This window comes from Eumetopias jubatus, unplaced genomic scaffold, assembly GCF_037043125.1.
Source record: "Eumetopias jubatus isolate StellerSeaLion01/CBP00866 unplaced genomic scaffold, mEumJub1_p1.0 scaffold_7, whole genome shotgun sequence".
Lineage (NCBI taxonomy): Eukaryota > Metazoa > Chordata > Mammalia > Carnivora > Otariidae > Eumetopias > Eumetopias jubatus.
Genome location: NW_028274813.1, coordinates 80,927,900 through 80,953,898, shown reverse-complemented (window position 1 = coordinate 80,953,898; position 25,999 = coordinate 80,927,900). Strand labels below are relative to the sequence as shown.

Sequence of the window (25,999 nt, the reverse complement as noted above, 5' to 3'; positions counted from 1 at the left end):
GATTTGTAGATACTGAACCATCCTTGAATACTGGAAGAGATCATACTTGATTGTGGTGTAGGATCCTTTTAATGTATTGTTAAATTCAGTTAATATTTTGCTGAGTGTTTTCGTATATATCTTCATCAGAGATATTGGCCTATAATGTTCTTTTTTGTATTGTTGTTATTTAGGTTTGGCATCAGGGTAATGCTGGCCTCATAGAATGAATTTACAAGTATTCCTTCCTCTTCAGTTTTTTGGAATAACTTGAGAAGGATAGATATTAGCTCTTCTTTGAATGTTTGGTAGAATCCCCTATGAAGTCATCTAGTCCTGAACTTTTGTTTTTTGGGTGTTTTTTGATACTGGTTTCATTTCATTACTAGTAATCCCTCGATTCAGATTTTTTATTTCTTCTTGATTCAGTCTTGGAAGATTATATGTTTCTGGGAATTTATACCTTTCTTCTAGGTTATGCAGTTGTCTGGCATGTAATCATTCATAGTATTGTTTTATGATCTTTTGAGTTTCTGTGGTGTCCGTTATAACTTCTCATTTTTTTATTTGGGTCCGCCCTCCCTCTTTCCCCTGTTGCTCCTCCTTCTCTCTCTTTCTCACTCTCTCTTTCAGTCTGGCTAAAGGATTATCAGTTTTGTTTACCTTTTTGAAGAACCAGCTCTTAGTTTCATTAATCTTTTATATTGTTTATTTTTTCGTTCTCTATTTCTTTATTTCTCCTCTAATCTTTTGTTATTTCCTTTTCTACTAACTCTGGTCCTTGTTCTTCTTTTTCTCTTGCCTTTAAGTGTAAGGTTAGATTGTTTATTTGAGACTTTTCTTGCTCCTTGAGGTAGGCTTTTTGTTTTAAACTTCCCTCTTAGAACTGCTTTGGCTCTGTCTCATGGATTTTGGAACATTGTGTTTCCATTTTTATTTGTCTCAAAGTGTTTTTTGTTTGTTTGTTTTTTAATTCTTTGACTCCTTGGTTGTTTCATAGCATGTTGCTTAGTCTCTATGTGTTTGTTTTTTCCAGTTTTCTTCATTTTTTTCTTGATTTCTAGTTTCATGCTGTTGTGGTTGGAAAAGATGCATGCTATGATTTCAGTCTTCTTGTATTTATTGAGACTTGTTTTGTGGCCTAACATGTGATCTTCCTGGAGAATGTTCTATGTGCATGTGAAAAAGAATGTTTATTCTGCTGTCTCTGGATGAGATGTTCTGTATATATCTCTTAAGTCCCTATGGTCAGATAATGTCATCTGAGGCCTCCATTTCCTTATTGATTTTTCTGTCTGGATGATCTATCCATTGATGTAAATGGATAGTGTTAAAGTCCTCTACTATTACTGTGTTACTGTCAATTTCTCCCTTTACATCTGTTAACATACGCATTTTATGTTTAGGTGCTCCTATGTTGGGTGCACAGATACTTACAGTTGTTATATCCTGTTGTTGGATTGATCCCTTTATCTTTATGTAACGCCGTTTTTTGTCTCTTGCTATAGCCTTTGCTTTAAAGTCTCGTTTGTCTTATCTAAGTCTTGCTATTCCAGCTTTCTTTTTGTTCCCATATTTGTGGAATATCTTTTTCCATCCCTTCACTTTCAGTTTCTATGTGTCTTTAGATCTGCAGTGAGTCTCTTGTAGGCAACAAGTAGATGAGTCTTGTTTTTTTTTTTTATCCATTTAGTCACCCTACATCTTTTGGTTGGAGCATTTAGACCATGTGCATTTAAAGTAATTATTGATGTATATGTACTTGCTGTTATTTTGTTAATCATTTTTCTGGTTATTTTTGTAGTTCATCTCTGTTCCTTTCTTCTTTGTCTCCTCCCTTACAGTTTGATGACGGTCTTTAGTGTTATTTTTGGATTCCTTTCTTTTTTTTTTTTAATTTTATATCTATTTTAGGTTTTTGGTTTGTGGTTACTCTGAGGTTCATATATAACACTCTATGTGCATAGCACATAGTTCAAACACATTCTAAAAGCACTACATTTTTATCTCCCCTTCCCCAAATGTTTTATGTATTTGACATCATATTTTACATTTTTATTTTGTGTATCACATAACCAATTGTTGTAGATATTGTTGTTTTTACCACTCTTATCTTTTAACCTTCATATTAGCTTTATAAGTGGTTGATCCACTACTTTTAGTATATGTTTGCTTTTACCAGTGATATTTTTTCTTTCATAATTTTCTTCTTTTTATGGCCTTTTCTTCTTAAAGAGCTCTTTTTGATATTACTTGTAAAGCCAGTTTAGTGGTGATGAACTCCTTTAGCTTTTGTTTGTCTGGGAAACTGTGTCTCCTTCAATTCTTAATAGATTAGCCTTGCTGGATAGAGTATTCTTGGTTGTAGATTTTTTCCCTAGCACTTTGAATATATCATGAGACTCCCTTCTGCCCTGCAAAGTTTCTGCTAAAAAAAATCAGCTGATAGTCTTACGGGTGTTCTTCCCTTGTATGTAACTAGTTGCCTTTCTTTTGCTGCTTTTAAGATTCTCTCTTATCTATAACTTTTGACATTTTAATTATTATGTGTGTTGGTGTGGACCTCCTTGGGTTCATCTTGTTTGGGGCTTTCTGCAGTTCCTGGACCTGTATCTCTATTTCCTTCTCCAGGTTAAAGAAGTTTTCAGCTATAATTTTTTTCAAATAAAGTTTCCTGCCTCTTTCTCTCTCTCTTCTCTTTCTGGGACCTCTATAGTGCAAATGTTAGTACACTTGATGTTGTCCCAAAGGCCTCATAACCTATCCTCATTTTTTAAAATTCTTTTTTCTTTCAATTTGGGTGATTTCCACTGCTCTGTCTTCCAGATCACTGATCCGTTCTCCTTCATCCTCTAATCTGCTGTTGATTTCCTCTAGTATATTATTGGTTCCATCTTATATTTTCTCTTTTTTGAAGTTCTTACTATATCCATTCTTCTCGGGAGTTCAGTAAACATCTTTATGACCATTACTTTGAACACTTGATCAGAGGTATTGCTTTTCTCCATTCTATTAGTTCTTTTTCTGAGGTTTTGCCTTGTTCTTTCATTTGGAACATATCGGTGTCCTCATTTTGTTTAACTTTCTTTGTGTCTATGTATTACGTAGATTAGCTCCGTCTCTTGGTCTTGAAGGACTAGCCTTATGTAGAAGGTGCCAGTCCTGGCTAAGGCCATTTGCTGGGTGTGATGTGACAGGAGCCATTTTGAGGGTGCACTGTCTCAGCCAAGGCTGCCTGCCAGGTGTGGTAGGGCAAGAGCCCCTTTGGAGGGGTGCCTGCCAACACAGGCGAGTCAGGTAGGGCAGGTCTGCAGGGGAACACTGGAGTTAGGTGAGTAGTGCTGGCAAGGTAGATAGTGTCTGAACCAGCACCCACCAGTGTTGGGCCAGTTAGGCAGAAGCAGGGGGGGAAAGAGTGGTGTCTGCAAGTACTTCATTCCCAGAGAAACTTCCTATAGATCCCTGCCCCTCCAGCACATGCCTGAAAACCAGTAAATCTCCTTTACATATGGCCCAGACACTTTTACATCTGCCATCTTTGTGCTAGGTCTTGGAGCGAGTAAGATTTTGTGTGGGCCCTTTAAGAGTGGAGTCTTGATTTCCTATAACTCTCGAGTTTTTTCAGTGTTTAGCCCTGCTGATTTTCAAAGCCAGACTTTATAGGGGTTAGTCTTCCCAGTGCTGGTCCCCAGGGTGGGGTGTGCCCAATGCGGCTTGAGCCCCCCCACTCCTCAGGGAGGACCTCGGTGCCTGTGATATCCCTCTCACCGTGCACTGCCATGCTGGGGGTGTAGGTCCTACCCAAACTGCGTCTCTGCCCCACCAACCCTTCTTGATATCTTGAGCTGTATAAGAGCTGTTCTGCTCCAGGTCATTTTCAGAGTTGCTCTACATGTAATTGTAGCCTCCGTGTATCTGTGGGGAGAGGAGAGCTCAGGATCCTCCTACTCTGCCATCTTGATTGGGTTTCTCTCTTGAGGACGTATTGTTCTACTGCACAATGACCTTAAAATTAAGGATTCTTACAGCTGTCTGGGAAGCTCTTACTGTACTGTGTCAAGGGGCTGTTCTGTCTAGATCTGTAAATGGAATTCAACACCAGTGACGTTAACACAGAGTGAAAGAACAGTCTAAATCTTAGTTCCTGCTTTGTCCTCATAGTTTCTTGACTCTTTTTACCCTTTCTTTTTTTAAAACTGTGTTAATTTCCTCACCATCACCTCCCTGCATCCTCTCACATCTCCAAGTCCTGGTACTAGAAATCCCTAGCTATTTCTTCCTTCTAAAGGCATTTAACTCTTTCCCCACAGTAAGTGTGCATGTACTGTTTCGTATTATCAGTGGTTGCTAGTCATTGGCTATTCTTCTATACTGCGATTTAGGTGGAGGAAATGGCCCCAGGATAACGGGTACAGCAGGGGACTAGAGACTGTAGGAAACTGATAGGAAGTGAACACACCCTTTTCCTTATCCTTGGAGGATTCCCATTTAAACAGTAATGCAGGCCCATCATAGACTGAAAACCCTGGAGTCAGAAGGATAACCAGAGCAGTAGTCCCCCTCCTCCCACCTCCTCGCTTTGGGACCCCGACAGAGTTATTTTACCTCTCCTGAGTGTTTCTGCATGCGTGAAACAGAGACGCATCTAGAAAGCAGAGCTGCGGTAATAGAATAGATGTCACATGGCGTCACCTGCACCTGGCACACAGGATGCTCAGTCCGTGGTGGTGGTGGTTGTTGATGTCAGTGTTCTCATTTACCATGGAAGCTGGCTCCAGAAACCCTCAGGTGCCAAGGGGAAGTGATCCTCCAGCTCTCAGACTGAGCAGCCATGGCTGCAGTGGAGAGGGCAGGGCTTGAGTCAGAAGACCAGAACTCAAGCCCCAACACTGGCACTCATCAGCTGTGTGACTTCAGGTCGATCACATTGCCTTACTCTCCATTTCCGTACCTATAAAAAAAATAAAACTCACACCCGTCCCACAGATTTGTTGTGAGGCTCAAATGAGCTAGCGTGCAGGGAGACTGTAGTCGGCAAGAAGGCACCAATAAATAATAACAATACTTCAGCAATAGAATGAGGGTTTCATGTGCCTACGTGACAACTGTCAGGCAGCCTAGATACTCAGGACCCACAAGTCAACCAGATGTCACATGGTTTGGACTCAGTTCAGGACCTGTTCTCCCCAAAAGATGTCAAAGCTCTTTCCTTATCTCAACAGATCTCTCTGCTGGGTGGCCAGGGGGCAAGACACTGCCAAGCTCTCTTTATGTAAATGAGCAAGTTGAGGCTCAGAAATGATCAGAGCTATCTCAGGCCTAGGCAGCCTGGGTTCAAACCCCAGGTCTGCCACTTCCTAGCTGGACTCGGGGACGTTAGGCCCTTTCTGCCTTACTGTCTTTATCTGTGAGATGACAATAATACCACCTATTGCATAGAGTTAATACACGTAAGACCTCCCTCGTACACAGGAAGCATTTCGTCTATGTTAACGGGAAGATACAGAGAAGGAGACGGAGTCAGGCTAACTTTTGAATATAGTTCATTTCTTCTAGTTAGATGCTGCATTTACTCCAGCATCACCAAATATTCCGCCTGGCTCATCCAGCTGCCAGTTGGTATCAACATGGTGAGTTTCAGTGTTGCATTTGGGCTATTTCTGTAAGATGGTGACAGCACCAGTTTGTGAGTTGGGGTGTTTTGGAACATTCTTATTTGGCTCTTTGCTCCTGAGTGGAGGGAAGCTGCTTCTCTCCTTCAGACTGTAAGAGATTCCTTACCCTCCATGCAGTTCTGTCTGGATAGCAAGGTTATCTAGGTGTGTAGGTCTATTAGAATCAGAATTTGTTTCCCAGGTTCTCATGCAGATTTCTCTCTAGCATCTCACCAAACTCTAAGCTGCCCTCCTGTCTTAAGGGTCTGAGGGGCAGGTGCACTTCAAAGCTAGGATTGTGAAGAAGCTTGGAAAGCCCCCCAACTAACTGTGCCATGGAGTGGGACCATGCTTGAGAGGAAGCCAAGTCCAGTGTCGTTGGCCTGGACAGTGTGACATACCACAGTGGACAGCCTCTCTGAGTTGTGGTTACAGTGTTCCATGAAAAATCATAGTTCCATCTGGAGTAGCTGAAGACTAACAGAAGCAAAAAGAAAACAAAATGGTGCTCCAGATCCAGCCAGAGAAACAAGAATAGTTCACCAACTGTTGTAGTGCTTCATGGGTCACTAAGCCCTTTTTTGTACTTAATCTAATGTAATCTAATCCTAACTACAACCAAGGAAGGCAACGGGAGACTTTCAGAATAACTTCTATCAGATTATTTTGTAATCTGGGTTAATTTTGCCATACATGGTGAAATTATGACAGTTTTGTACAGGACTCTTCATCACAGAGAATAATAAGCCGAGAACAGCGTCTTTGGTGAAAGACAATGCTCGGTGTATTGCTGTTTTATGTCAACATATACCAGTTGCTTCAGCCCCATCATGCACTGAAACGAGGTGATTGAGGCATGTAGTAGGTCTGTTAGGATCAAGTCACACATTGAGAAAAACTTTTTGAAGAAGGTTGAGTGTGAGGCTACCCAATCCATCTCAGTGAGGCCTTGTATTAGTTCACTGGATGGTATTTGGGAAGTTCCCCAAGTTGCTTCTTAGCCTCTTGAGCCTGTCAGTGAACATGCAAAAAAGGCCCCAAATCTAACAGACAAGAATGAAGCGAGAGGAACGTGCTCCAGTGAGCAAAGAAAGAGTGCTGCCCCAGATTTCCCTCCCTATTGTGTTTGCCCTGTCTCTTTTCCTTTGGGTCCACTCCCCCCTTGCTGGCCTCTCTCCCGGCCACCTGCTGGTAGCTGTGTGTGTCCTCTGGGGAGCTGGGACAGGCCTCTCTGCCAGGCACATTCCTGTGGCACTGAGCTGGGCTCACTGTGTGAGCCAAGTAGGTTCTGCTGACAGCAGCTCACCAAAGAATCAAATGGCAGCCTAACTGCCCAGGCAGATAATCTGATTGTTCCCAGGGAGTTGGGCCCCAGAGAAGTGGCTGCGCACTGTGTTCAGTTGGTGCTACCTTCTGACCACGGCTTGGAAAGTTTGAGGTCATGGTGTTGTCCCAGAGTCAGATCACTGGGCCTGCCTGGAACCTGTCACACCTTTCCCTCCCCTGGCCTTTTAGTGCCAGCCCAGGTCCCCAACTCCCGCCTCAAGAACTGTGTCTCGTCTGCAGAACTGAAGAGGACAGCTTCCCTCACGACTTGTCAGCCCCCTGATTCTTCAGACGTGACAGGTCCAGATTGAGGCAGCAGTCCCCAAGGAAGGCCGGCTGTCTTGTTCAGCAGAGATGACACAGCTAAAAGCTCTTTTTCACATTAGGCAATTCATGCACTTGGTTAGACATTTATAGATTGCAGTCACTCATCCAAAAAATCTGGGTCATCTTTTACATAGAGCTTCACGCTTTGGAAGGAAAACCGTGCCCAGGGAGGAATGTTCCTGCTGATGGCTTGGCCAAGGGAGCAGAGAGAGCACCTGCTGCGCCAGAGGGGGGAGGTGGGCCAACACAGGAGGGCTAGGAGCTCCCGGGGGCCTTGGCATTTCCACCCACACAGCCACTGGCTCGCCAGGCATTCTGGGTTCTAGTTGTCCCAGCTAAATGGTGCCGGTAATAGCTGCCTTGTGTTGCTGTGATGAAAAGTGGTAGGTTTAAGTGTTAGGGTCTCCAGGGTGGTTTTTAGAGAATGTACCATAATTGCAGTGAAAGGGTTGGTCCATATGGGTTCAGGGCTTCTTGGGGAGACAAAGAGAAGGGGGTTAGCCTTGTACCGTGGATGGATGAAAGGTAGAGCTCTTCCCGGTATAACCAGTCTTCTCCCCATTCACCTAATCCCTGAGGAGTGACTGGTGCCAAGGAAAGAGCCCTGGGCTGGGGGTCAGAAGGCCATTCCTGTCCAGGAGCCTCCACTCACCAGCCCTGTGATCATGGCCAAGGCATGACACCTTGTTTCTTCATCTTTAAAATTGAGCCCACGGTCCCTGCCACAGGACAGAGTTGTGAAACTCCCACGTTCAACACGGGTGATCCTGTTTGTGGAACCTAAGTGCAATAAAAACAAAGCATTGTTATCAGGTGTTGTCATCTAGAGAGGCTGGCGTGGTTCTCCCTCTGCTGGCTTCAGGAACAGTTTGCTCATGTGCACTCTGTGTGTGTGTGTGTATATATACACACACGCATGCAGTATCTAGGTGATGTGCTGCTTGAAATGGCTGCCCTGCTCCCACCCGCTGCCCTGACCCAACAGGATGGAGAGTCAGTAGGATGAAGGCAGGAGGCACAGGTGCTTTTCCTCACTGAGTGTCTCCCTGGTCGGCCTCTCTGGGACAGGAGTTGAGGGCCTGATGGCACCAAATCCCCTTTATGGTAGAGGTTGATTAGCCAGGTTTTCCCCTTCTCTGAGTTCCTGGCCTTAGCTGTCATCACCCCCCAGGGGTTGGGTGGGAGCAGAGAGAAGAGGTGAGCCTGGCCAGCCCCTTCCCCACTGGGGGAAGATTCTGCTCCTAAAGGCCTGTTGCTGAAGTTTGCAGTTGCAGGTCATGGTTAAATTGAGGCTTATGTATTGTCCGTGTCGTGGTGCCCCCGGCCATTGCAAATAAATAATTAAAAGCCAGTTGTAACCAAGGTACTCAGAGCTCCTGGACGCTCTATTGGGCTACGGATTAGGAAATACTCTAGCTAGACTGACACCTTTGCCCTCACATGGTAGGCCCCATGCCTTCGCTTGGCTGTGATGTGCCAGGTTATCCCAGAGGGAATAAGATCAAGGCTAGATTTATGAGAAACTGGGAGCTTCCCTCTTCCCAAATTCTCACCTTACATTAAAATGTTTGTCCCTGGGTTAGAGCACCAACCACTTCAAGAAAATCGCTGTTGTAGATATCTGAGCAGCTTCACCCTTCACATCCTTCTCCACCAGAGGAGCTTCTTGATCCAGATTAACTGTTCCGTCAGTCACTAGGCAAAGTCCAGAGGGCGTGAGATGCGGAGTGAGGGGGAGCAGTAAAGTGGGTTCAGGAGCACCTGGTAGGAAGGAATAACGCAGGCTGCTGGGCAAGACCAACCTTGTTGATCTCGGGTGGGTTGCCAAGCCCTGCCCACTGCCCCCCCCGTCCCCCCCACCCCCTACAGGTAGCTCTCCCCAGCTCCACACGTGGGGTGACTGCGTGCTGGCAGCTTGGAAAAGGCTGTAACGGGAATATTTAGACCACGTAAATCTGCCAACACTACATATCAGGGTCCCCCTGGCCGTCCCCCAGGAGAGCTGTGCTCTCAATGCCTAGCGGCCCACCACTGGCAGCTTCACAGACCCTTCGCTCGCTCCCGATTGTTCTCCTGCTCCCGGACTTGCGGGGCCGAGGAGCAAAAGCAAGACCAAGGTGGTACCCGGCACATGTTCTCAGCTGCGCAGGTGGTTGGGACTTGTGAGAGTTCAGGGTACGAAGCACCCCATTCTTTCTTCACATGGGCTTTCTGCCCTGGTGGCAACTGTTAGCGCTGAAAAGCTTGACAAGGAACAGCAACAAACTGTTAATTTATTTTTCAGCTTGCTGATTTTTGTACCCTCTCCAAACAGGATTTACTGAATATAACAATGTTGCTGTCAAGTAGATTTTATTTCTTTAGAACATTTATCTGGTGTTACACATTCACAATTCTCTGTGTATCTGTCAACTTCTCCCCAGATCCTGTCTTCTCCTTTCTGGAGACACTGACCTCCACTCACGGCTTCTGCTCTGCTCTAGGCTCCAGATCCACCTCTGCCCCCAGGGTTTTCTGACCCTAGCATTCCCATTACCATTTTTTCTGGTCCCTGGTTTTGACACACCTGCTATTTGGTGGTACACCCCCAATGCTGGCAGCTTGCCTACCCGCGATAGGCCAGTTTCTGACCTGCCTTCAGTACACTCAAAATCCTTCACATATCAAGAGATGTCCATGGAAACCAAAATGAAGAGGAGTTCTGGAGTTTCTCTGGTGTTGGTCATATTTTATGTCCATTCTGCTGCAAGTCATTTGTGCCTCATCCTCGGATAAACATTCGCTGTAGGAAAGTCATCCCCACCTCTTGTCAGCAAGAAGCAGTACCTGGAATGCAAGCTGATTGCAAGTTTATTCTCATGGGATTCTAATCATTAGGGAGTAGTTCATTGCTGTCAGAGGCAGATAACTTATTTAAGAAAGGAAGAAGAGAGTGTGCAGACCAATTGAGGGACAAAGGGCTGAACCAGATAACCTCTTGAATCTCCAAGTTCTGGGTCACTTCTCCACAGATACCAAGATGCTTCCTAAACCTTCATGACTAGATAGGGTCTCTCCCTCCTCTGAACTTTGCCATCCTTCTGTGTGCTCACTCTTAACATTTACTGCCTGATAGTATTATGTGTCTTGGGTGTGTGTCTTATTCCCTAAGTAGATCGTGGGCTCCTTAATGACAAGGGGTTTCCTTAGAGCTCCTCAGCTCTCCTTTGGGACCTAAGACGGTGCCTCGCACAGAGTAGATTAATGACCAGTATAGGTTAATTGCATCAAAAAATGTTTTTGGTTGAAGTGGAATGAAAAGTCACTCCATAGAATAGTTAGGGAGCCATATCCTTTTCCCTGGAAAGGTACAAGTCGATGCTAGATAGTCACCTACTGTAATGCTGTCATGAGCTAGAAGGTTCAGGTAGAAAATGTCAAAAGTCTTTTCCATCCCAAGATTTCGTGATTCCATAAAGTGTAGCTATTGCCGCCACTGAGCCTAATGATGGAAAATGGTGTGGTTTTTTTTGTTTTGTTTTTGGTTCAGAGACAAATGACTATCTAGAAGCCACGTGGCTTTTCTTTTTGCTTTGTGGACCAAATGGTCCTCAGGTTGGATGGGTCCTTAACTAATATACTTCCCTAGCAGCATACGTTACTCCCCAGGTCCAGTGATAGAGTATAGAAGATTGACATTTTGTACCCCACCGCTGAGGTTTCAACCCTTTAAAGAAGTCTCCCCTAAAGTGTGAGAAGCAGATGGTACTGAGAAAATATGCACATTTTATTATGCATTGCACATTTTACTTATTAGAATTTTTAGTATGACACCCTGCATTTTGAAAAGCCTAAAGAGGCAAACAAAATGAAATTATTCATTGAAATATTTAAATCAGCTTACAGCAATTATATCAAAATATCAAAATTAAATCCTGCAGTCTGGAAGGTAAATTCCCCTTGACCACCCACTTAGAAATCTGACTTTCAAAGGGAAGCTCTTCCTCTCAAAAAAGAAGTGTTTGTTCCGTGAGATGAAGTCAGGAAGGGAAGGCGTACTTGATGAGGTCCCATGGAGGCTGACCATCGCCCGGGGGGCAGATGGTGGCAGGAACGAGGGCAAGTGAACACGCAGACTTCCTCCTGGTGGAAAAGGAGAGCCAAGAAGGGAGTTCTGGGTGTGGGTGCCTCACCCCATTCCTGCCTCCCTTTGCTGAGTGAGTCAGCCCCCTCCCCACCCTTACCATTTGCCGGCCCTCACTCCCACAGAGAGCATGTGAGGATTACCACGCCACAGTGGGGGAACATCATGGAGCTCTGGAAGAGGGGGTGCACGGTAAAAACGGAGAGCAAATATGGTTTTGCATCTTAGGCACAACACCCTTCTTAAGGGCAACTTTAATGATCAGTATCAATCAACCAAGGCATACATGAGTTTTTCAGAAACCATCAAGAGTACAAAAGCTCTTCTTCCAAATGTGCATTGCTTCCAGCCCGGTAGCCCAGCAGCATCTCTTAGACTCAGCCCTGAGCACTGGAAGAGATCTTAAAGCTGATCTCCTTCAGCCCCCATTTAACACTTGAATTCCCTATACTGGCCGATGACCATGTGGCAGGCGGCTGAGTAATAGTGGAGAGAGCTGGAGCCAGATCCAGATCCTAGCTCTTTGTCTCTTTGACCTAGGACAAATTACCTCATCTTTCTATGCTTTGATTTCCTCAGCTATAAGTTTTGAGCAACACCAACGTTGCTGAATTATTTTAAGAATGAGAAATAACATCATTAAGGTTCTTAGCGCAGCCCCAGGGATTAGTAGGGCTTCAGTGAATAACAGCGGCTCTGCCCCTTCCGGGTGGAACTAAGTACTGCTCGGCAGCCTCCTCGTGCGTGTCTCTGTGATGGGAGTCCTTCCGTTGTTGGGCAGTCTTAGTGGTTAGAAGTTTCTGCCCCATGTGGTGCTCAGTCCTCTTTCCGTCTCAGCATCCCTGGTTCTGCCTTTTGTGGCCCCACAGAACAAATCTTCTCCCACAGATAGTACTCCAGGTATGTGAAGACAGTTCTAATAGCTCTCTCCTTAGTTTACTCTGTGGTAAACCTATTTAGTTCCTCAAATCCTTCCATATGTCACTCGGTTTTGATCTCACCCAGGACACTTCTAAGCCCCTTTCCCTAATATATGAGCATCCATGGAAGGATGCTGGGCAGCCACAAAGACCAGTGGAGATAACAAGGCTGCCCATCCTAAAGAAGCCTGTCAACTGTGTCCGTAGCTCCTGTGAATAGTCTAATGCATACCCTATAAAGATATTTCATTTTCCCTGCTTTTTACCACAGTATGCTGAAATATGACCCTACTACCTTGGTGAGGAAAGGAGCATTATAAAAACCATATTGTCAGATGCTGAACTGAAAAGTTAGCCGCCCACCTCCCCCCCCCATGGGGCACCTGGGTGGCTCAGTTGGTTAACTGTCTGCCTTTGGCTCAGGTCATGATCCCGGAGTCCCCAGATCGAGCCCTACATCAGGGTCCTTGCTCAGCGGGGAGTCTGCTTCTCCCTCTGCCCCCTTACCCCTTCACCCCCTCACTCCGCTCTCTCGTACTCTGTCTCTCTCAAATAAATAAAATATTTAAGAAAAAATGAAGTTAGCCCCCTCATAATTGTGGTAGATTTGATTACGTTGTTACACACCCCCTCCCCCGTGTTTCACCTTCTGTGTGTCAGTGATATTCTTCATGTAACTTTAAAGTTCCCACTCTTTCGCTGGAGATTCAGCAGCGTGACTTGCTTTGGCCAGCAGAATGAGGCAGAAGTGGCAGCATGTCACTTCCAAGCCTAGGCTTGAGAGGCCTTCAGTACTTCCAGTAGTCCTTTGGTGCCCTGTGGTCACCACGAAAGAACACACCTCACTAACAAGCTGGTCCAGGGCGGCGGGGGATGGGGGGGAGGGGGGGCTGTGCAACAGAGGCCCCCAGCAAAGCCCAGCCTTTCTCAGCTCACCTGCCAGCCAGTTCACAGACACTTGAGAAGAAATAATTGAGTCCTGTTTTAAGTCACCAAGTTTTAGGGTGGTTTGTTATGTGGAATTTTCATGGCAAGAGATCACTCTTACAGAGGTTGGGCCGGAAAACAGAGAGAGTGCAGCACTAAGCAGTTCCAGGCAATTTCGGCACCAACACCTGCGCAGTAAGCATTTTCCCCACAAGTATTCTTGATGCATAACTAATCAGGTGAAAAACAATTTGGCCATAAAAGATAAAAATCACACAAAAAAGAGGGATATTCATTTAAAAGGACATGAGAAAACATGAAAACTGAATCACGAAATTAAAAAGACTTTATTGCAAAACAGAAAATATTTGAGTACCTTTAAAACGTGCAGTGGCAGTCCTGTGCAGATAACCAAGTGTCTTTTGTGTGTTAGAGCTCAACACAGTCTTCAGAGTCTTTCGTACTATTACACATTTTTTTCTTTTCTTTTTTTTTTTTTTTTGCTTATGGATTTGTCTCCTCGCTAAAATTTCCTCCTTCATTAAGAGAGATATCCGTTTCCAAGTACTAAGATGCATACTTGTACATGAGCTCCGTATCGCGTTGTGAAGCCCTTCTCCACGGCTGTTTGTTCTGGGCATATTGTCCCGTGTCCACTGACGGACATTCCAAGTTCTGTGGGAAACTTGGGTTCAAAACTCGTTGCCACCGTATAGACCATTCTGAGGGCTGAGCTTCATCTCCTATAGAAATGAGAGTATGGCATCATGGGAAGATGAAGCCAAACTGTCAACCAGGTACTTTTTTATCTTTTACAGCAAAATTGCCTTACAGCCTGTTAATTATGTGGTGAAAAAGCTTGTGGCAAAGATGCTTATGGTGAAAATACCCAACATGATACTGACCCTGCCTCAGTAAGTTGAGAAGAATTCATGAAAGATTAACAAAGCTGGGGCGCCTGGGTGGCTTAGTCAGTTAAGCATCTGCCTTTTGGCTCAGGTCATGATCCCAAGGTTCTGGGATCAAGTCCCACGTCGGGCTACCTGCTCAGTGGGGAGTCTGCTTCTCCCTCTGCCTCTGCCCCTCCTCCCCAGCTCATTCTGTCTCTCTCTCTCAAATAAATTTTTAAAAATCTTGAAAAAAAAAAAGATTAACAAAACTATAATGAGCCTAACTGAATACTTCATAAAAATGATTTGTCAAGTTGTAAACACGAGTTTTTTTTGTAAACTTTGGCCAAGAAGAAAACAAATATTTCATCAGTGAAATATGTAATGACAAAAGAAAGCTCAATATCCAAAGACATAAGAAAAGTTAAGGGGTGTCCTATTTGATAGAGTTCACTCATTTACTCAACAAATGTTTAATGAATACCTGACATGTATCCTCACTGTTCTAGGCCCTGGAAATAAGGTTGTGGGAGAAACAGACAGGGCTGAGGTCTCACGAAGCTTATATTCTAGGGGAGACTCAGAAAATAAAAATTAAAACGATAATTCTAATCATGGTAAGTGCTACGGAGAATCTCAGGTAGGGTAATGGCTACCTCAGGTAGTTTAAGGAAGGCCTTTCCGAGGATGTGACATTGAAACTGAGACCGAATGACATGACTAGGCCAATGGAAGAAAGGCCACATTGCAGGAAATATCAAATGCAAAGTCTATGAGTTAGGAATAAACTTGGAGGGTCTGAGGTATAAATAGAAGTATGGACAGGAGTGATATGGTATGAAATGAAGTGGGAGATATTAGAAGGGGCCAGAACATGTGGAGCTCCACTGGCCACAGCAAGGATTTTGTATTTTATTACAAGTGGAGTGGAATCCATTAAAGGGTACGAAGCACATGACCTGATTTATGGGCTCCCTCCTGGTTTCTGTATGGAGAACGGACAAGAGAGGAAGCAGGGGGTCATTTGGGTTTGTGCATCACAGTGCTGGCTACGAGTGGTCTCTGTAATGGCCAGGATGGAGAGAAATGAACTGGTTTGAGGTATATTTTGAAAGTAGAATCAAGACCCACTGATGGATTGGATGTGAGGGAAAGTGAAAAATTAAGGATGACTCCTAGGTTTTCTCTTTGGGTAACTGAGGATGGTTGGTGGTACCATTTCCTGAGAGGAAGAATGGCGGAGGACTGGACTGGGCGGGGAGAGAGAGAGGTCAGGAGTTTTGGTGAGTTAGTTAAGTTTGAAATTAGACCTCTGTGTTGCTTTGCCAAGGAGGATGTTGGACATGTTAATTTGGTACTCAGGCTAAAGATATCAGTTGGACAGTCATCAGCAAATAGATGGTGTTTTCGCCAAAGGACGAGATGAGTTCACCCCAGAAAAAAAGTTAAAATTTTTAATTTAAAATTTAAGAAGTTTCAAATTTTTAAAATTGTTTTTAAAAAGAAGTGGGAGGACTAAGCCACAGAGCATGGTGACATTTAAATGCTCAGCAGAGGAAGAGGAGACAGAAGAAGAGTGTGAGAGAGAAGCTGAGACAGTGTGATGTTATGGAAGCCAAGAGAAGAAAGTGTTCCAGGAAAGAGGGTTGTCAACTTGGGTTGGGTTGGGTTGAATGCAACCTGAATCACGAAGTCAGACAAAGCCAGCGAAACAAACTATCAGATTTGGCAATGTGGAGCTGGTTGATGACCTTGAAAATAAACTGTTCAGTGGGATAGCAGAGATAGAAGTCAAAATGGAATGGTTGAAAATGGAATGGGGAGGTGGGAAATTGATGAGAGTGAGGATCTGCTAAAAAGGGGAACAGAGAAATGGAGAAGTCCTAGAGCTGGTGAGAGCCCAAGGCTTTGTTACATTGTATTTAAGTGCCATGGGTAAGGAAAGCAGGAAAGAGAGAGAGAGGGAAGTGGTGATGCAGGAGAGAATGTGGACAGAGGCAGGATCGGCATCCTTGGGAAAGGAGGAGACGTTGCGCCCAGTGGAAGCCATGGCCTCTTTAGAAAGGCCTCCCAGGGAAACAGGGGAGGGCGGGCAGGGGGAGGAACAGCACACGCAGAAATCTGTGGATTTGATGAGGGAAAGGTGAGTGATCCGGGCCATTGAAGTGCAGTTTCTCAATGAACTGTGACTTTAGGTCATCGTCTGAGGGTGATCCAGAACTTCCAAATCTGGAACCCAAATGCACGGTGCCCTTCATTTATCGTCTGGTGCACTTGGAAAGAGTGAAAATGACAACCTTGCTTGCACAATGTGTTTTAAAGAGCTTCGAAGTGCAGCAAGTCATGTCCCTTCCTTCCTTTGATACTTTGCCCTGAATCATCCAAGTTCCCATCAGAGAACAGAATTCACATGGCTTGGTTAAATGAGAGCACTGGAGCAAAGGTAGTACTTACAGAGATGAGGGTGGAATTAAGAGATGCTGCACCCAGATGACCAACAACCAGAAGTCATTGCCCTTCCCCCCACCCAGGGGCCAGGGGTCAATGGAGATCAGTAGTGTTAGATCTCAGTTAGAGCTGGAGTCTGGAAGGACAGGCCAGCCAGTGTGATCGTTCATTGAAGAGACCTAGAGCTGCTATCAGGAAGTGGCACCAGAGCCTCCCTGATGCTTCCCCATAGCTGAACCCACCTGGAAGCTGGCTGGCAAGGGTTAATGCACGGTGAAGGACAGAGAATAGATCTGGCCCCAAATAACCAACACAGCCCCTAACACTTCATGCCATAAGTGTTGAAAAGATTTTGGAAACCACTCCAGAGGGAATATTTATACCCACTGCCCATGTATAGAATGCATCTATGTGGTATCTGCTGGGTTTGGAAAACCTAGTTAACCGTGATCTTTGAAATGAACCGTCAGGGATACTTCATGGATACCACCATCTCCAAATGCCATGTTTGCCTATAGTCTTCCTCCTTTATTTTCATCCAGAGGCATTTTGCCCATAAACCTAGGAAAGCTTATATTTCAGGGCCCCTCGCTGGCAGGAATCCCTTCCAAGGCCATGAGAGAGGCCTAGAAATGTATTCCTATGATCACATGTTCTTGTAAATTTTTCAAAAGTAGGATATTTAACTGTAATCTCTTAAGACTATATATTTTTCACTCTGACCCTAGAAAGGACCCCACCCCACCATTATATGCACTTTGGGCCCCCATAAAACTTGGATCTGTTTCTGCTTTCAACAGAAACTCGAGTGTATGATGCAAGTTTTATTCCTTTCCCAAGATTCTGCTATCTTTCAGGTGGGGTGGTTAATGAACATCAAAATGGACATTTTGGGAAGGGGAGAATGCAGCAGGAGGGTAAGAAGCAAAGAAGGGAGGGGTGTGTGGTGCTCAAGGCAGGGGGAGAAAAGCACTGTGTGAAGCCACTCTGGCCGTCCACCACCTTCGGGTAATGGAGGGTTGTCAGGTGTCCCAGCAGGGGACTCCTTTCTCTCAGGGGGCCTCGCTCAGATGCTGCTTTTTGTGTTTTCAGATGCAGATGGAAACCTGTGTCGAAGTAACCAACTGTTGCAAGTCATGCTGACCATGCACCGAATTATCATTTCCTCTGCTGAGCTGCTCCAAAAAGTTATCACCCTATATCCTTGAGCACAGTGACTACCCATCCCTCAATGGGATTCATTCAGAAGTATCTTGAAATTTGACATTTGCTTTCATTGCGATTGGTTTGGAATAACTCTGAGTGGTAAATGGGTTCAAAAATGTCCTTTCGGGGGTATGCGGGTTGTGCGTGGGTGTCGATGTGTGTGTCTGTGAGCACATGGGCACACACATGTGTCACTGCGGTTGGGCGGGGCAATATTTTCAAAGCTGATTGCTCAGGCAAATCGTCAAAGAAATGGGTCTTCAAAATCCCTTTCCTGTAGGTTAGTCAAAATCTGTTTTCGTCCTGTGCAGATTGACAAGGGTGACTCCAATGACAAACTGGCTCTCCTGTCTCCCCCTTTCCCCAGACTCTGAAGAAAGCTTCGTGACACCACAGTATCTGAAGAGTCCCCTTTCATGCTTCAGGCAGAGGCGCTGGCTAGGGGCCAAGCAAACCCTGCTGGATTTTAACCTTCTTATGGGGTGTGAATTGAGTAGGGTGGAGAAGGAGCCTGCCCCCTGCCTCTCGCTGGGGACACTGGAAGTTGTGGCCCCATGAGAAAGGACTGTAGGTGGGAGGAGCCCGTGGAGCACCTGCAGCCGGGGTCCTTGGCATTGAGTCATGACTGGTGGCTCTTCTCATCCTATACCCCCTCCCCTGGCCCCTTCTTTTTCACCTTATGGCATACACAAAAATAAAAGCCACCAGAAGAGACTGAATCTCTTCTCTAAACCTACTTGGAAATCTTTACTTCTCATATCAAAGGATTCCAAGGGCCGAGTGTTGGCAGAGGTCTATATAATAAGAGCTGCAGGTAATAAGTGGGTGCCTGGTCTGCAGAGAATTTTTAAATCATTGTAAAGCTGACTCAGAGTCAGTCAACTTTTTATTAACTCCATGTACCAGCAGTTTTAAACAGTGTCAATAGTTAAAACCTCCTCATTGAGAAACGTGTTCCTCGAAGGACTAAATGGTGCCCCCTGGCTGCCCCTGTGTACGCAGCCCCCTCTCCCTGCTCACCCCTCCGCCCCGCACGGGCTGACCCCTCACATGTCCCCTCTCCTTCACTTTCACCTCTGCCCCTTCAGTGACGCCTGCCCTTCAGCCTAAAACACATTCAGCTCTCCCCAACCTAAAAATTAACTCTCCACCCTGCCTTCCCTCCACTGTTAGTTAGAAATTTGATGCACAAACCTCCTAAAATAGTCTGCACTATCTCCCATCTCTTGACTCCCACTCACTCCTTCTCTCAGCTGGGGCCCCCACGCCGGCCCTCAGACTTTCCTCTCGAGTCACCACTGGCCTTCTGGTGGCTCAGCCCCTTGGCTCTTTTCTGTCCCCGCTTATTCTGGGCTTTGTGGACACCCCCCGCCTCTCCAGACCCTCTCCCTCCTGGTCTTCCGTCTGGCTTCTCATGTAGCCCCTTCTCCGAGCACCTCTCAAACAGGGGGAGAGCATTCCGGGGTCCTTCTCACTCTGCCTCCTTGCCTGGGTGATTTCCCTCCAGGATCTCCACGTCTATCCCTCTGTGCTGTGGACTTTCAAGTTTGTATTTTTTGTTTTGTTTTTTTTTATTAAGTTCAGTTAGCCAACATATAGTACATCATTAGTTTTTGGTGTCGTGTTCAGCGATTCATTAGTTGTGTAGAACACCCAGTGCTCATCACAACACGTGGCCACCTAATGCTCATCACCTGGTTACCCCACCCCCACCCCCACCCCCTCCCTTCTGCAACCCTCAGTTTTGTTTCAAGTCCGTATTTCTTTAACCCAGACCGTTTTGTAAAAAATATTTGGACTAGTTTGTGCTGCAGACACTTCCATCTTAATATGCTCAAAACTTACTTTTCTCACCACCTTCATCCCCAGTTACTGCCCATTAATTCTGCTGTGACACCTGCATTTTCATTTTCAATTTCAGTTCGTGGTGTCCTTGCGCATTCACTTAGCCAAACCAGAAACCTCAGAGGCGCTCTTGACTCCTCCCTGCTTTTCACCTCCTATGGAGTCCATTACTCAATCCCAGGGCTTCTACTTCAGAAATGACTCTTCGCTGCTTTCTTCTCTCCATTCCCCTGCCACGGCCTTAGTGTGGGCTTCCATCTTCTCTGCTAGGCCCCTCTCTGTTCCGGACTGCTGTCCTCACCGGTGTGCTGAAAGCACCCCCCACCCCCCAGTCATTAGCCACCTCTGAAGTTACTTTCCAGAGAAGCAGATCACAAAGGCCATTGCTTCAGAGCCTCTGCAGACTGCAGGGTAATGCCCAGCTCCTCAGCTGCCAGGCCAGGGCGTCGGGGTCTGACCCCAGTGTCCCTTCTACTCCCCACTGCAGCTCTCCCAGAAGCCCTGTCTCCCCCACACCCAATTTCCCCATGCACCAGGTGGACCAGGTCCTCTTACGATTCCTGTGCCTGGATCGCCTCTTCCTCCTCATTGCCTGACAGACTCCTTCAAGACCCCTCTGTGAAGTCTTTCCTGACGTTTTCAGCCTTCCACACACCCCTCCCTTTTGAAAACACATCTAGTGTGCTTAGACAGTGCTTTGAAAATCTATCCAATTCCTGTGACTTTAGTTTTGTATTGCTTAAGTGTCTCTCACATCTCTGGTCTGGATGTAATCTGCTTTGAAAAGCTTTTCATCTACGATTGCAGAAAGTGCCAAGTATTTTTACTCTGTTAGCTAAATAAATTGATCTACCCAGACTTCAGTCTGTAAGTTTTGCAGTGTGCTATACGTGCTCTGGTCTCTATAGATGACTATTTCAAATACACTGCAGAAACTGTGTGTCTAGCTGCGTAGTTTGATTTGTGTTAGTAACATAGAAAGTTACAAAGGTACTAAAAATTAATTATGTTACCTTAAGAAAAAAATATGAATATATTTTTAACCTAGATTTAAAAATGTATACACTGTAACTTACCTGCATACATGTCTCCCCCACTAGTCTGTGTGTCCATCAGCATCAGGAACCAAGGCTTATTTGTCTTTGTTTCTCTAGAACTTACCTCAGGGGCCATCTCATGATAGTACATAACGAATGTTGCCTGACTATAGGTACAAAACACTGGACACTTTTAGGTGAGAAATTCAGGCTTTGGTCTGGGGCAGGGGACGAGATTCTAAGAAGGGAACATGAAGTAAGACTGCCTGTCATTGAAGCCCAGGTTAAACACTGACAGCAGAACGATTTTTTCTTCACGTTTAGTGTCGCTGTTTTCTGACTTGGAAGTAATAGAATTATTAGTTAAGTAAGCTCATAGTTCCCTTGATTCTTCCTGGTGTTTCATCGTTAAAAAGATTTTAAAACACACTTTGAATGGCTCAAGTGCCTGAAAAGTACAGTCAGAATACCGGCTGTGAAGAGAAGGAAGATGTGTGGAGCCTGAAGCTTCCAGCAAACAGTGACCTGAACCCCTTCGAGGCAGATGCTGGAGCCTCTGGATACTGCACGTGCTGGGCGCTCGCCTCGGCGCCCCACGTGAAGAAGCAGGTGCCCTGCCTCACTCCAGGGCTGCCTCTGCTGTGGCTTAGGGGCTCTGGTGAGGGGGAGGCTGTGTCCTCCCGCCCGGTGTCCTGCCTGGCCCTGTGCACGGAGTGCTGGCGTGCACACTGACCCATTTACTCAGGTCCTGCCCACACGCTGGGCCACCGGCTGCCCCGCGCACCACAGGGATGGACATTGGAAGGGACAAGGGATGGGCAGGGAGTAACCAGACGAAAGCTCCACAGTAAAAGGCACCGTGTTGATTTATAGATCTACTTAGCTGGTTTTAAAAGAGAAGTATGTTTTCCGTCCCTTCCTCATTAAAAAGGAAGAATAAAAATTTCAACAAGTGCATCAAATAATAAAAATACAGAATCTGGGCCTTATTTATCTAGAATGTGCCTTGTGCTTGAAGCTCTTTGCATTGAAGGCAGGCATTTTCTCAGCGATATGGCCTAAAGATGCGTAAAGTCCTTGTTTTCACTCAACTTTTAAGCCCAAAGGCAGGCGTCAGACAGAGCCTTTTAGTTCATCAGGTTTGCCGGCTACCTAGACTTATTTTTATTTTCTGTGTTGCTGTGCATGTGTGTTTTCGTGTTTTGTTTTTGTTTTGGTGCTTTTGAGGACAGATATTATAGGCAGTAAGTCTATTAAAATTTAGTTTTTAAAGTGATTTTATTAAAAGTACAAATTTTACAGCCATAGCTCTTCTTTAGGGCTTCAAGTTTAGTTTGCAAATATGATTCTTTCTGTAAGTCTAGCATGTTTCACCAAGCATTTTTAAGGGGCCTTGAAAAATGTTTGGTTAATTTGAATAATGCTCATTAAATACTTCTGATGGTTGTAAACTACAGTTACGAATTTTACATTTTGAATGATTTTTAAATACTTCAGATGCCTTCCTGAATTCTAAATAGTTTTTATAACTGTTAAAGTTATAAACAGTTAACATCATTTTAGAAGTTCCAAAGCCATGATTAAACTGAATAAAATTTCAATTTAAAACCACAAGTGCTTTAGCACTTAATTATAAAGGGAAGTTTTGAGACTATCATGCCAATATGCTCTTAAACATTACAGGGATATAAAATCCCCGAATGCTCCGATTCCTTCCTAATCAAAAGCACTGATCCTAAGATGTAGACTTTCACTTTGCTGTGTTTACCTCTACATTTTCTGGGATTTAAGATACACATGCCCACTGAAGGAAGACCACTCCCACCCAGTTACTTGAGCTTTCTGCCAGCTTACTCACTGGACTCCCGGCAGGGCCCCTGCAGGAAGCCACTGAACCCCATACCGAAGTTATGATGGCACAGTGTTTAGAAGGGACGGAGGGTACAGCCTCGCAGGGCCCACGGTGCACGTAGCCTGATTCCTCAGTCTGGTGACCAGAGATGGTAGACCCACCCAGGGTACCAGTGGATTGGATTTTGCATTTCTTTGGCTTGTAAAATAAATGAAATATTCTCTCCACAGATCTCTAAAGAGGTCAACGTAACGGGATCTTACTATTCTCTCATATTTCTTAGGATGGCACCATTCTCATGGAGTATTCCGAGTGCCATCTCTGATTGTATTTTGGATTAATCACATGGCTTTGTCTGACTTGCCATCACAACTTCCAAGGCCTATCTGCTTACCTCCTCCAGGCATATATTATCATTTTTCACATTACTGCCCTTAATTATCATGACAGTATATCTGAATATTCATTCATTCTCCTCCTCATTTACTGCACAAATTGTTTATCCATTTCTTGAAACACTTTAAAAGAGAAGGGGCTCCTCTAAGTTGTTTCAGTGGGACTCCACATCTCTTGGGCATGGGTAGGAGTTCATGTGCCCCTTTGCCATTCAGATAGGCTGCTTATGCCAGGACCTTCCCACACTGTTGGCTTCCTACTTCCGCTTCTGCAAAGGAGATGTTGGGACCTCCTTCCATAAGGAGATGTGGGCTCCACAGAAAGTCCCCATCATCACCCTTTCAGGTGCCACTACGCACACAGCTGCGCACATCAAGTTGGTTGTTGTCCTATGGCCAAAAAAATAAGAAAATATGGGGGGTGGTTAGCAAATACTGGGCACCTGGGTGGCTCAGTCGTTAAGCGACTGCCTTCGGCTCAGGTCATGGTCCCAGGGTCCTGGGATCGAGCCCCGCGTCGGGCTCCCTGCTCAGCGGGAAGCCTGCTTCTCCCTCTCCCACTCCCCCTGCTTGTGTTCCCTCTCTCGCTGTGTCTCTCTCTGTCAAATAAATAAAATCTTAAAAAAAAAAAACAAATACTTCCAAACATGAGAAGTTGTTTGGTTTCTATGACAGAGGCTTCTATTTCCCTTAACCACAGCCCTACCTATAAGGACGCCTTGGCAAAGAACTCACCAGGGCTTTGTCTGAAGATCTGCTATTTTGTAAGGTAACGTTTCTACGTGTCGTTGGGACTTGTGGAGTGGGGTGAAATGAAAGGCTGAAGCAAGGGATTCTAGTTCTTTCCTTGTGCTCTCCCCCTTTCCCGTGCTGTCTATAGAACACCTCTGGACAGACTGGAGAGGGCAGTGCTGCCCCACTGGAGATTCCTTATTGGAGCACAGTCTCTGCTCGTGTGTCTGAGCTTAATATTTGATACCAACGTTTTCTTCAGTCTTAAAGCATTTTGGTATCAAATGACACAGGGAGAGATACAGAGATAATGAAGGAACTCTCTGTCCTTTCATTTTTAGTCTTAATTATTAAAGTAATATAGCTCATATTAGAGCATTTCGGAAAATACAGTAAACAGTATAATTACAGTAATAATTATTCATATCCCACGACCTATTTTGGAATATTTCCTTTGTGATTTTTCTAAGCAGTTCTTTTTTAACATAGTTGAGATCAAAATACATTTTTGTATCCTTTATTTCTCACTTAATTTTATATCCTAGGAATCCTCTTTAGTCGTTAAAAACTTTTTTTGTGGATATTATTTTTCATGGTCCTATATTTGTAAGATATGAGAAAGTAATTTACGGATGCACTGCCCCGTCTTTGGACGTTTGGTTTGTCTGTAACCGTATTCCTTAGAGTTGTCTCTGATACACACGAGTGTGCCTAAATCTTTGCCATCCCTTTTTGTGTTGTGCTGCGCCTACCCTGTCAAAGCATGTGGCGTGTGGAGGGGCGGAGGACTGCCGGCAGGTGGTTTTTTTTCCATCCCCCACACCATCCCCCCACCCCCGTACATTCTGTATATAGAACATATATTCTGTATTCCCAGGCACACAGAAGGACAAAGCAGCCTCTTTTTCTCATTCCTCTTTGTGGGAAGAACCCACCAAAAAGCATGAGTCCTTGGCTTCAGTTTTGGACTGTTGTTTGTTTTGTTTTTTAACTCCCACCTCGTAGGTACTGGATAACAGAATTCTGGATCATGTTTAAAATGGATGCCAGCTTGACAAACACTATGGAAGAGTTTCAGGAACTGGTGAAGGCCAGTGGTGAGGAGTTACACTGCCGCCTGATCGATACAACTCAAATGTGAGTGTCAAGGTTTTGACTAATCTTTCCAAACCACCTCCCTCCTGGGCTGCTCAGCCAGGCCTCTGAACCCCTGCTGGGATGGCTGAATTCCCCACTTCCAGAAGCCCCTCAGGCAGGCTCAGACTGTAGCCCCAGAGTGAAAAGACTGCCCTTTAGCAGAAAAGCAGAGAAGCCCCACTGGTGATAAAGCTGTGAGTGACTAATGTCAAAGAGCAGGGGAAAAAAAAAAAAAGTCCCAGTGAAGAAGAAATCGGGTAGCAAGATAGTGACTAAAGTGAATCCAGATGATGAGAAGCTGGAAGTACGGCCACTAGATGCTTCCTCAGCAGCCATGGTCTTGGGAAAGGGACTGCTGAGAAATGGATTGAGTGGAGGGTTTCTAATTTGTATGGATGTCTACAAGAGACGCGTAGACTTGCAGAGATGGGAAGGCTCTCAGGAATAGTTCAGATTATTCCATATGAGAAAGTGTAATTTACAGACGCACTACCCCATCTTTGGACATTTGGTTTGTCTGTAACCGTATTCCTTATAATTATCTCTGATACATGTCTATGACATTGTCTGTGACGTTGGCCCACTCTAAAAAAATGAGGGCCTTTCCATCACAAACTAATGATGTAATGTATGGTGATTAACATAACAATAAAAATTTTTTTAAAAAATGAGGGCCTTTCCTAGTTTTGGGAGAACACATGCACACACACATACACACACACACACACACACACACACTCTCTCTCACACTGTTCGCAACGTGGGCACTTTATTTTGGAATAATAGAAATCCCTAGGATATAGCGTTGTAGGACTGAAGCACATTCTAGGGATCATTCCATGCAACAGCCCGGGAACCCGAGGCTTGGCAAGGTCGGCTCAGGTCACACAGTAGCAGAGCGAAGCTAGGCTCGGACCACCCTCCAAGCACTGAGCCACAGCCCCCCAGAAATGACCTCAGGATCACAGTGCATCATCCTGGATATCGTTCTGCGGATGCCAGTTTGGATTCTGTGCACTTCTCTGCTTAGAATCTACAACTTGAAAGATAAGAGAAAATTTCAAAGTTAACAGTGTTCTCATTTTAAAGATGTAAAACCTGGGGCACAGGGCAGTTCTCAGACCCCGATCTCCTTGTCCCAGCGTGTCCCTAGCTGACTGACCTGTCCTGAGATTTCCCACAGTACATTCTTTAGGAAGTA

General features: G+C 45.1%; 1 protein-coding gene across 1 annotated transcript in view; it reads left to right on the top strand.

Moving 5' to 3' along the window:
* The window catches only part of RASGRP1 (RAS guanyl releasing protein 1), a 78,968-nt gene that overhangs the window by 26,420 nt on the left and 26,549 nt on the right, over nt 1–25,999 (top strand). Inside the window, exons 3-5 of the mRNA XM_028119593.2 lie at nt 17,687–17,792; nt 23,636–23,698; nt 24,667–24,798. Coding sequence (XP_027975394.1) covers nt 17,687–17,792; nt 23,636–23,698; nt 24,667–24,798 — 301 coding nt within the window. The remainder of the gene's footprint in view (nt 1–17,686; nt 17,793–23,635; nt 23,699–24,666; nt 24,799–25,999) is intronic.